Raw genomic sequence first — 12,546 nt, forward strand, 5'->3', positions numbered from 1 at the left:
CCCCCGCGGGCCGCGCCCGCCCGGGCGGTGCCGGGAATGCGGGCGGCCGGCGGAGCCATGGCCTGTGAGTGGGAGCCCTTCCCGTCCTTCCCTTCCCGCGGTCCGCTGTCCCGGGTGTCCCCGGCCCCGGTGAGACCGAGAAAGGCCTCGGTGCTAGGCGCTGGCACGGCCTGTGGAATAGTGCAGGGAGAAGCGAGCTGGCCTGGCGCTGCGCTGGGCGTAGACCGGGATACAGAGCTCGCCCTGCAGGGGTCAGCTCCTCAAGAAACGCGAGCGGATCGGGCGTGCTTCGCTCTCAGTGCTCTAAAACAAAAAAGCAAGCATGTTTTGTAGTGTAGTGGTACAAATGTGAACCATTATTTTGCTCCCTTGCGCTTTTACCTCGTTGTGGCCTACATTGCTTTACGTTTATCCTGAGAATTGCTTTTAACGATGGTGTTGGGGCAGCTGCTCAAGGCTGAGAGTATAAAGGTCTCCCTCTACAGCAGTGCTGTCCATTTCTCTGCATTTCTGCTGCTTCCACGTATGAATGTTTGTTAACGAAACTGCGACACAAATACATTCTGTTTGGCTGAGCTTCAGTTTTGCACCTTATCGAACTTCAAACCTGAGGCATATAATGCTGTACTTATATATAGAAAAATAATATTAATTACCTTAATTACATTTACTGGTGTTTTAGACATTATGAGGTTTTTTCCCTAATGACTTTTTTTTTTCTTTTACTCGGAAATGTAAGTCTTGTTAGTGGCCTACTAGTCTGAACTAAAACGCACTCCACAAATGCTGGGAAGTGTTTGACGGATCCCTGGTATGATTATCTCAGTGGGTCTGGAACCTGTGCTTACATCTGTTCAAAATACCAGATGAGCTTTGCTCAATAGAGCCAACAGTAAAAGTCTCTCACATGAAGAGTGGCAAAGAGAACAGTTAATCATTTGCTTAACCTCTAGAAATTAGCTGCTTAGCTACTAAAGTAGGAACAAAGATATATCTCGACTGCTCCTGACCAAGTCTCATCTTCACTTGAATCAGCTTTTCCAGTTTCCCTGACCACTGGGACTGTGTTGCTTCCAGCTTTGTCTTTCTCTTATTGTGGTCTTTGGCTGTATGATGAAGGAGTTTTCCCCTCAGACAGGAGAGGTGCTATGAAACTGGGATACTTTTTTTTCTAAAGCCAGAGAGGATTGGTTGGTTGGTTTGTGTTTGCTTTAAAGAAAACAGTTCTACCTGATCATGATCATAGTGTGTTTCCCTACAACCTGGGGTACTCGAAGATTAATGGAAGGAAATACAAGGGGAGTGCACAAAACTTGGCTACTTGGAGAGCCTGCAGTTGTATATTCTGCTTAGTGGGAGTAGAAGCTGTTGATAACACTTGCAACTTGGCCAGAAAACAGTTTGCTAAGAAATGATCAGGAAAGATGTAAACCTTTCTTGGTTTTCATAGCCATTTCCAAAACTAGGTGTGAATGGAGGGATAAAAGCAAACAATCGCTTTATGTGGTGCTTTGGGGATTATCCAGTCCTTTGGTGTGCAGCAAGAAGATGGGCTCCCGCAGTGCACAGCAGCCTGGGAAGGAGGGGCTGGGGGAACCTGTGCTCTCCCTTTCTGTAACATGGTTCCTTCCCCTGGAACATGGACTGGGTGTTGCTGGCACGTGAGCTCTGTGATCTTTGCAGGGTGGTGGCCGTGTGTGGCGCTCCCATTGGCAGTCCTGGGTTTCAGTGCTCTCCCTGTGTTAAGAGACTGTTTCCAGAGTCAGAGATAGGCTGCAGAATGAGTTGGTAGTGGTTTGTGCATATGTTTATATATGAACTCATTTGTTTTCTTCAGTGCTTGTTACTGAATTCAAATTTTTGAAGAGTTTCCTGTGGGAATTCTGATGAATAATTTTTTTTTCTGCCATCAGCCTTCCGCCTTGCTCTTATCCAGCTCCATGTATCTGCTGTTAAATCAGATAATCTCCAACGAGCCTGTGGACTGGTGAGAGAAGCATCAGCCAAAGGAGCAAAACTTGTGGCTCTGCCTGTGAGTAAAGATCATGGCCTATTTAGCTCTTATGCTTCAAACCCTTCAAAACCTCTTTCGGGTGTTATTAATACAACAGATATTCCTCCCTGGATAGCTTAGATGTTGTATGAAGCTTCAAAATAAAACTAAAAGGTAAAAAATCCCAGGGGTTGTAGCTGGTAGCACACTAAGAGATGGGGAGTGAAAAGGAAAACAAAAAACAGGTCGATCTTTTTTGTAGTGTAAGATTCTGGTAGAGTTTTTGCTGTTTTAAATCCTAGGCAATGCTGTCACTGATACAATCTGAATTCAGGTAAAAGTGACACTGTATCTTGAATCTTTGCTGAAGAAGTATAGAAAAAGGCAATTTTCAGCTAAAAAATGTTAACGTGAAGGTGAAAGAGGGTACACAGTAGCTCTCCTTGCTGTAAGCATTCCAGATACACGAGAAACAAAATAGACTTAAAGCATATTTCCAGCAGGTCACTTGTTGCTGAATTATGATTAAGACACATTTCTTTTGTGACTTACACATATGGAAACATAAATAGCCACTTAAAATGATCAATCACTTCTGACTTACTTTTTGAACTTTAGCCACAATTATTTTGGTGAATTTTCACCCAATGGGTGTGCTGACAACAGGATGGGCTTCCCAGTGCAGCTTTGAGCTTTTCTCCTCTCTTTATGGGGGTACTTGTGTTACTCCTGTACATCTGACACAGGAGTGCAAAGTTCATCTCTAGGTGAACTTTGGGCCTCAGTTTTACACACAGAATGTTTTCTCTCCTGTCATGGGGGAAGCATTGAGCAACCTTCCCAGCTCCTCTGTGCTAACGTGGTTCATGTGTTGCTAATGTGACCATTCTTTGTTCTGCCTCTGCCTCCTGTGTAGAGATTTCTATTTATTTGCTGGCTTCATCATGTGTACAAACATTGAATTTTCCAGACTTATTTATCTCACTTTGCCAACACAGATTTATGCTTTTAGAATACAGGTTGTGAAACATGGGCAAGGCATTTCACAGATTTTTGGGAGATACATTTTGTATTGACATTAGGGCAAGGGCATGAAATATTGTCTTCCCATTGTTTTGTTTCTTTGGAGGTTCATGTTTTAATAACTTTATATAAAGCAAGTAACTTACACTGAATATATGAAGATGGAGGCAGCTGGCTTTGCTTTCTTTGAAGTTCAGCCGAGATTTCAAAAGCCTGGGAAGCTCATTTTGACAGCCTGCAGAGACTTCACTTCCTGCTTCTTCCATCCACAGATTGTGCTGTGGGTTAGCTGGGCACTGCTTTCCAGGGGGGAAAAAAACCCTTTCCAGCTTGGATTCATTTATTCCACTTCAGTAGAACCTACCTCAGTTGTTAAGTTTGCTTGAGCAGATAAAGCAGAAGTGTTTGTTGTGCTAGTCACAGCTTGATTCTTTTTTTTCCTTTTTCTTTGTGGGGGCGGGGGTGTGTTTGTCACTTCTGGTGAGCAAAGGGAACAATGGAGGTGTCTGGGCTGGGAGTCCCTTTCTCACAGAAGAGAAGTTGCTGCCACAGTTTGACAGCCTATCTGTGGCCTCCAGCTGCACTCCTTCAGGGTACAAGAAAGTCTTGGGTGGAGTGTCTTATGTCCTCACACAGCTGGCAAGTGTAATGCAGAGTGAAAGTTCCTCATATCTCGGGCATCCCAAATACCGCTAGCCCACCTATTTTAGGCATCTAAACTACTCTATTAATCTGACTGTGTAAAGATTACATGCCTGGTTCTAAAGGGATGGGAAATCTTTAACAAGGGCCTAAGGTGGAGGACATTGTTCAGTTGTGAGGAAATAGTGTTTAAAGGATTGTTTTAGCAAAACAATAAGTAATTTTGAGAAATGCATGCTTTTGAAAATGTCCTTTTTAAAAATAAGAAAGCATGGGCTGTAGATGAGCATTTCACAGTTTTGAGAGGATCTATTGAGCTCGTAACTTGTCAAATGAGAACTGTGTGGAACTTGGCTCCTCATTCTGATGTGAACATCCCTTGCGTTCTTGCTAAGCCCGGAGCAGTAAATGTGCTAGCCTTAGAGCTTGCATGATAGTCTTAGCTCTTGTTCTATTTGGCATGCACTTGCACTCCACAAACACACCTGCTGTATTTTCAACAATTGTTCAGGTCTCTCTGGCCTTCCTGGCATTCTCTGGTTCACTTACTGAGCCCCTGTAAACTAAACTCCTGTAACCAAAGGTTGTTAAAGAGAAGTTTGAAAAGTTAGGTACATCTCATTGTAGTGGTGTTACTGGATTTTAATTTTTTTTTTTCCCCATCTAATTCTAGGAATGTTTTAATTCTCCATATGGAACCCAATACTTTAAGGAGTATGCAGAGAAGATCCCTGGGGAATCAACACAAAAGCTGTCAGAAGTTGCAAAGGAGTGCAGCATATATCTCATTGGAGGTAGTTTATTCTTAGTGACCATCTTACTGGGGGAAAAAGGGGCAGTGTCTATTATTGCCATTGGATCAAAATTTCATAAATAATACAGTGGAGGAAATCTCTGTTCTTGCAAAGGATCCATTCCAGAAGAGGATGGTGGAAAGCTCTATAATACATGTGCTGTCTTTGGGCCTGATGGTGCTCTTCTGGCAAAGCATAGGAAGGTAAGATGGCAGAATATTGTTATGAAAAGTTTTCTCAGCAGTGTTGCACAAATTATTTCATCTGTACTTAAATGAGGTATAAATTAGTAGAATCTTGCATTAATAATAAGTTGTGTACCATCACCCATGAAATTTCATGTAACTTTTATTTGGGGTTTATAAACACCTCTTCAGAAGGTGGTCATAAATTTGTTCTGGATAAGGATGACAAAATACTAGAAGGTGTAATTGGCTTTCCCCATATGCTGGGAAAACCATGGTAAAGAGTAAAACCTGATCCAACTCATATATCTCTGTACCCAGGCCTAAGTCTAAAACACAGTGCCACTTGAGTGGGATCAGGATTTTCTCTCAGCTTCCTGATGGATTTAGTCCTTCTGTTACAATAAATACTGTTCTTTACATACTTTGTGCTATACATGTGATTAGTGCAGACATGCAGAGTCCAAGTTAAACTGTCACTGCTGTTTGTAGTAGATGTTTGCTGGCTGTCATCTTCCACCTTGTCATTGCTTTGTGCTTTCTGGGAAACTGCCTCCCATTTGTAACTCCAGAGTCAGTTTCTCTTTGTGGAACTGTTCTGTTCATTCTTGTCCCCAGTTTCTGTTCATGGGACTGTGCACACAGGGGTCACTCCATGAGTGAACAGCAGCTTATTTCTTTTAAGGGTAAGCCAAAAAGATAATGCAGGGTTTTTTGAACAAATAAGGTGGTGCAGGTATTGATTTATTCTGTTTGCTGATTCTACATTAGCAGTGCTTACTAGATCATCTTGTGCAGTTCTGTGTTGCCTTCCAGCTGTCACAGCACAGCAGTCTGCAAGCCCAGGAGCTGCTCATAGAATGGGTGCAGGCTTGTGCTAAGTATGAACTAATAATAAAATAAAACTAGCTCTGTTGTTAGGAAGCTCCAGTCAGGAATAACACTTTCCATTGCAAGGGAGGGATAAAGGTAGCTGCAGGCCCTCAGAGGCAGCTGCATAGCTGAAGTCATGGCTCAGTGAAGGTATTTTCTTGAGAAGTTTTACAGGAATGGGACTCAAATGTTAGAGACAAATCATTAGGTCAAGACATCTAGCTGTTTTGCATGTATTTTCAACTTTAGACACGTATATTTCTTTGTAGAAGAAAATACTTTAAATCATCTTTGGAGGATCTAACAATCTTAAGCAATGTTTACTTTGGATCCTGACAAAAGAGTGGTCTAGATAACAGTAGAAAGCACATGCCTAAAGAGGCTCAAATACCAAACAGAGAAATTGCTAGTAATTGCTATTAATCATAGCATAATTGCAGGTTCATTTGTTTGACATTAATGTTCCTGGGAAGATACAGTTCAAAGAGTCTGAAACACTGAGTCCCGGAAATAGCTTCTCCATGTTTGACACACGTGAGTATAAAACAAGCTCTCTCTTTAAGGAGCTCTACTACAGTAACACTGCAGTCACTCTGCAGTTCTCTTCCCCCTCCTTTCCAGCAGTGGATTTTTAGACTATCAGATTGGGCATTTGATGACAAGCTTGCTTCAAGTGTTTGGGTCACTTCTGAAACTTTTAAAAAGGCGGTGTGGTTGCAAAAGGACAGAGGAGTACAAAAGTTTGAAACATATGTCACCCCACTTGCCTTAATTAAAAAATGGTCCTATTGATTTGTTAGAAGGAAGTGAGGGTATTTTTAATAGCAGTTACAGCTTGAAAATTTTTCTTATAAAACACATCCTAGAAAAGAAAGTATGTAACAGCTACAATGGTACATTGCTTCACATAAGGATGATATAACAGTGGGGACAATTAACTAAATCAGGAATCCCATTCCAACCTTCTTGAATCAACCACCTCAGATAAAAAAGCAAAATATCTACTCCTTCCCACCTCATATTGCTCAAAAGTTGACAGAATGTTTACTGAGCTCTCCAAAGAGTCTTGTCTGCCACAGTCACTTTCTCCTCCTTGCAATGTGCATGCTCTAAGAAAGTACATGACTATTTTTACTCCATGAAAAGCAGGGAGTGTTTTCTTTTATTGAAAAAAATAATTGAAAAAATTGCAGCTAAATGAGAGAGGAATATGTTACACAAAGACCTGATACAGTACAACATGATTTTGTGGAAATTAACTTTTCTTAAAGGATAGATAAGACTGCTTCTCACACTCTTTCTGTCCTCATGAAGCATGAATTCTCCCCCAACAACAGCCAGTGCTTGTTGGACACACATTTAAATATAGCTCCTCCTGTTGCTGTGAGCCACGTAAAATAAAAGTTGGCAGGATGGCTACAGGAGTCTTGTGCTTGTTTTGTGTACTTGTGCTAGTGATATCACTTCTGTCTCTTGTGTTTTGAGAACAGCATACTGCAAAGTGGGCCTGGGCATCTGCTATGATATGAGATTTGCTGAGATGGCTCAAATCTACGGCCAGAAAGGTGAGGCTGGGTCACCTAAGGGAGGTCACCCTGGGTCACCCAGGGCCAGGCAGGGTTGGTTCTGGGTGGTCTGTGCTGGGTGATCCCTGTGATCAGGCATTCCTTGAGCCATGTGATCAAGCATTCTTATCCCTGCCCAGTAACACAGAATGCATCCTGTGGCCAAGACTCTTACACAGATGAGTGACTTCTCTCAGGGAGTAAAGTAACCATCATTTCCTGATCCACGCATGGTGGTGGAGTGATGGAGTTGGGATATCCCCACCTCAGCTCTTGGCTGATGTAACCTGTTATGCATGGACAGGCTCTGGGCAGAGGCTGGGAAGTATGGAAAGAAACCTCACCTTGGGCTTCAGTGTGAAGGGCCACTCTAGGATAAACCATCTTCCCCTTAATGATGCTTAATTGTCTCTTAACAAAGGTTGCCAGCTGCTGATATATCCAGGGGCTTTTAACATGACAACAGGACCAGCTCATTGGGAACTCTTACAAAGGGGAAGGTAAGATCACAGTAGAACTTTATTCCCCTGTTCTAGAGGAGTTTTGGTGCATGGAACTGAACTTTCTTGTGTTCCAAATGACGCTTGTGTGTCAGAAGTGGTGCTGCAGGGCCACTCGGCCACTGGAGCTGTACCATCCCTCAAGCCTTGCATGGGGCACCGAAATGATTTTACTGTCAAGGAGAAAGGCCAGAAGTTCTTGGCCTTTACTCCTTCCTGCCCCTGCTGTGCCCTTTTAATGACCCTTTCCCATGGCTTTAAAAGCACCCTTCACACAAAAATTCTAGAGAGAAGAGCCAGTAACCATTTGGGAAGTGCTCTAATTACAGGTAAAAATAGACTCTGAGATTCCTGAATGCAGTATTGGTTATTCATTTGGTCAGCTTCAATCAATTTTGCTACATACTGAATGAACCTGTGAATTACATGATACTCTATGCACTAACTCTGGAGCCAGGTGCTAGAGACTTCTCTTTCCAGGCTCTTCTTTCTCTGACTTTTGTATCATTCACAGTTTGGGCTAGTCATTTAGAGGATATATAGCTTGTCCTTCAGAGTGAATTCTTTCTCTTCTGCTTAATTAAATGGTATTATACAAAACAATTCTTCTCACTTTTTTCCTCCTTTCTTTCATTTTTCCATGAACACAGAGCTGTTGATAATCAACTCTATGTAGCTACTGTATCTCCTGCTAGAGATGAAAAAGCATCCTATGTTGCCTGGGGACACAGCACTGTAGTAAATCCATGGTGAGTTCAATAAAATAAAAACCACCACCTTTTCTTCGGTTAAAAAAAATATTTTAGTTGGCAGTCACACTTCAGTCCTACTTTTCCATCTACTATTAAAAGTGCAAATCCTTGGTAAAAAGCACATGAGACTTGAGCCTCCATTCTCAAGATCATGATTTAAAACAGCCAAACTAAAAAAACAAGAAGTAAACTAGAACAAGTTTGAATATATATTCATTTTGGTAGTAAAGATGCTACTTAGTACTGGGATTAAGCATTAGTTGATCTGCTGACCTTGTCACCTTGTCCCAGAAGTTCAGTCCATTATATGCTATGCATAGGGTAATTCTCTTAAACAGCTTACAGAGAACTATCTCATTTCCTCAAAGAGCAACACTGCTTTGACATAAGAAAGAACAAGAAGAATGTCTTCAGCTAGGGAAGAGAGATTCTGTCTTGAGCAGAAGTCACGCAGGTGCACAGGAGGTAAAAATGACCAAATCTTCAGGCAGTTGTTTTTCTTTCACATAAACCTACTGATAGCTCGGCTCCAGTTGTTTGCACAGTAAGAAAAACTTTGTCTATGTTTTGAGCTTTTAACTTTATGTGATGAAAGCAGTGACAGAACACTTGGGGGAGACATGATCATGTTCAGTAGTACATGCAGAGTAAAAGTACACTGTTAAAAGCCAGTAAGGTCTTCAACGGAGAAAGTGTTCATCTTTGCCAGTGGGGTTGTTCCTTTCCCCTTGAGCTATGTTGCATGCTCACAGGCAGTGGTTCTCAGAGTGGCTTTTACCACAGTTCTTGATCTTTGAAAGACACTTATGTTAAGTATGTATATATCACATATGGAAAGTGCCATATATAAAGCCTGGATGCCATTTCTATCATGCCAGAGTTATGGATTATGATGCTATTTTTAGGACAGCCCTGTCGTTGCAGCTGTAGGCATCAAGGATAGGAACTCCTTTTTGTACAAACAGCAGCAACTGCACTGATGTCTTGAAACCAATGTGTTAATCCTGTGAATGAATGTGCTTAATTTTGCAGGGGTGAAGTCATAGCCAAAGCTGGGGCTGAGGAAACAGTTGTATACACAGATATAGGTAAGGGAAAAATTGTTTTGGTTTTTCCCCACTTTTTTTCTTGACACTAAGGTTATGACACTAAAGAGAGACAGTTTTTTTTAAGTCTGTGGCCTTACACATGCAGCTACAGATGATGCAGCACTCCTCTGCCTTGTCCACCTTTGCTAGGTTAAAGCAAGAACCAGCAGCCATTGGCTCTACTGTTCTATGTACAGTACTCTATAGCTGTACCCTTCTAGTTCACTTCCTTAGGGAGAAGGTGTCACCTCGGGAAAGAGCAAAGCTGAGGCTTCCTTCAGCCCTGGCCGCTCACTTGCAGTGCCCTACCACCCAATTCTCCATCAAAGCTGCTATTTTCCCTGTCTTACCTCAGAGCAAGTCAGGAGCTTTCTTTTTTGGCTGCTGTTCTCTTAACTCTCTTCTTCTTTCCTGCAGATCTAAAGAAACTTGCAGAAATACGTCAGCAGATTCCTATTTTAAGCCAGAAACGTTGTGATCTCTATGGTGTAGAGATGAAAAAGTGAAGCTGGGTGAAGAGGGAAGGTTCAGCTGTCACAATGGCTGTTGCCTTCATCTTTGGAAGGATTTCCTTTTACTACCTAATGTGCCAGTTAAGAAACCACCACATAACAAAAAACTTGGTGCAATTCTAGTATGATGGAAACATAACTTTTGGATCTCCTCTCATACTTAAGTATTTCATAGTATTTTACAGCTAGGATAAAGATGGAGATGAAATCAGTTCAACACAGCAGTGATTACCATGGATTTTTATGCATCGTAATGTTTTAGTTACCTTCAGAGGCCTGTTTTGTAGAACACAGAAATGGAAATCTTGTTCTCTGAAACTCCCTCTAAAGTCAGCTTTGGTATTAGGAATTTTTCAGTGAATTGTCAGAAAATCTAGAAGGATGATTCTTCTTACTCTGTCCTTTTTAGATGTATATGACTTAACCAAGGTCCTTGAATGCCCTACTTCTAACTTGGGAAGCTTAAAATTTAACACACTGAGCAAAACAGGCCAAATTCTGCTCTGCACTACTCAGGACACCTCAAGAAGCTGCCAGACAGAGCTGCTCCTATAGAAGAATCTGTAGCAGGTTTCGGTTCATGTGTTTTGTCTGGCTTTGTATATTAAATTCTCCTTATGGCAAATCCTGTTCATTGCTGAAGTGACATGGGTCGCTGTGTTACAGTAATTCCCACACTGCCACACCTTTGCTCTCCATACTGCTTCCTCAGTAGAATGTCTGAGTGAGTTTTAGTTCTGCTGCCTGGAAAGAGCTGAGGGGGAGGCAGGTTGGAAAACCTGCTGCATTAGGTCCTTCTGCCCACAGTCTCCCAGAAGACTGCCCAAAGCCTGAATGCATTATTGCTTCCATGGGCAGCTCCCATCCACTGCAGAGAAAACATTCCTTACTGTGCAGCTTTTGCTGGAGATAAATTGATTGTGAAAGACTGCTTTAAAATACTGCAAACCAGCCAAGCACATTGCACTTTTGGTTTTGGAGTTTCTTTTTTGAAGGAAGACATCTTTTAATGTAAAAAGAATGTACAAATTATGCTTTTTATTCCTTGGAATGAAAAAGAGAAGCAACTTACTAGCCTTCACTGATAAGCTTTTGGTTTTCCAGCAACATAAAACAGCCATAAGGCTAAAAGAGATTTCAAAATACAAAAATGGGAGGGAGAGCGGTTTTGTCTTGCTCTAGCTAACCACATTTCCCCCAAAACCATCTTACATTTTGTTCATGTTCAGCAATCCTCCTCTTCCCACAGTTTTTTGGTTTTGTGGGGGTTTTTGGTTTTGTTTTGGCTTTTGTCTTTAACATTTTGGCCTCTCTGCAATGAGCTTGGTGTGTGTTTTATAAACATGAACAAACACATAGCCAAGCCCTGACACATCCTTCCCCTCAAAAGCCAGATCCCACCATTCCACTTAGTGGCATTCTGTAGCAGCAGCTATTTTTGTTCTGTACTTTTCACTGCATTTTGGTGTACATACTGCACTGGAACTTTTAAGAAACAAGCCACAGAGCACAAGGTGAAATGAAGGTTTATTTGTTGAAAAATAAATATTAAAAAATTAACAATTTACCATTTGAGCCGAGTCTCCTGCATTAGATTAGTGCTTCCCACATACTCAACAACCCATATCCATGATGGCCATTGCTGGGCTCCAAGTCATAATAACTATTTCATCTCTTTCCCTCCCTTCTCTGTACTAGTTCAACACACAGGAGTAAATAAATACTACCTTTGGAGGATTAAAGTGGTGCAGGACTCTCATGGGCTGACCACTTAAATCTGAGAAATGCAAAGTGCAGTTTGCAACAGGTAACAGAATCTGTGGTCTGAACTCTCCTTACCTGGAATCCGAATGGAGAGGATGGATGAAAATCTATTACAAACTACTTTGGTGAACTCAGCTGAAGAGCTGCCATGAGCTCAGTTCTTTTCAGTCTATCAGGACAACTCCTAAGCACCTTGTTTTAGGAGGGTATTTCGGAGGGTCTCCAGTGTGCTGCACTCAGAAGTGATGCAAATGGGACTGTGAATTTGTGAGGCTTTCACTGAAAAAAGTACACTGTCAGTTCTTAGCCATAGAGCTTGAAGCAGCCAATACTCAACCTTTGTATTGGTAGAAAACAGGCACTTTTAGGTATCCATACAACACGTATGCACCAGTATTCTGTAAGTACAGGAAACTAATCAGTAACAACCCTAGAACAGTTCCAGAATTTCAGCCTGCAAGAATTTAAATTATTTTTGAAAAAATAGCAGGAACTTGGGCAGTGCTAGTATTGCTGGGCTGGTTAAAGCTGCATCTAAGCTGCTCTTCGTAGTTCCAGAGTAAGTTACAGTATAGCTTTGCAGAGTATGTTAGTTCCCTTTTCCCCTTCCATCTGCAGTTAGATCCTAGTAATTCAAGTCACAGCTTAGAATCATGGCGTATGCTGAGTTGGAAGGGGCCCATCAGGCTCAGAGTCCATCTCTTGGCCCTGAGCAGGACATCCCAAGAATCACACCGTGTGCCTGACAGCACTGTCTCCGTGAACAACAGGGACCATGCATGATGAGAAGTAAGTTGCTAGACAATTGTATGTAGAAGCAACTTCCCACAGTCTCCCTCTACTATACATGGGCTT

General features: G+C 41.9%; 1 protein-coding gene across 1 annotated transcript; it reads left to right on the forward strand.

Moving 5' to 3' along the window:
* Positions 1–11,494, forward strand: NIT2 (nitrilase family member 2). Its single transcript, XM_059874180.1, has 10 exons — positions 1–64; positions 1,914–2,032; positions 4,332–4,452; positions 4,567–4,655; positions 5,951–6,044; positions 7,001–7,075; positions 7,497–7,575; positions 8,226–8,324; positions 9,360–9,415; positions 9,833–11,494. The coding sequence occupies exons 1-10, from the start codon at positions 37–39 to the stop codon at positions 9,919–9,921; spliced, it is 849 nt and encodes a 282-aa protein (XP_059730163.1). The 5' UTR covers positions 1–36; the 3' UTR covers positions 9,922–11,494.
* Positions 11,495–12,546: the final 1,052 nt, after the last annotated feature.

The sequence above is a fragment of the Haemorhous mexicanus genome, chromosome 2 (genome assembly GCF_027477595.1).
Source record: "Haemorhous mexicanus isolate bHaeMex1 chromosome 2, bHaeMex1.pri, whole genome shotgun sequence".
Taxonomy (NCBI): Eukaryota; Metazoa; Chordata; class Aves; order Passeriformes; family Fringillidae; genus Haemorhous; species Haemorhous mexicanus.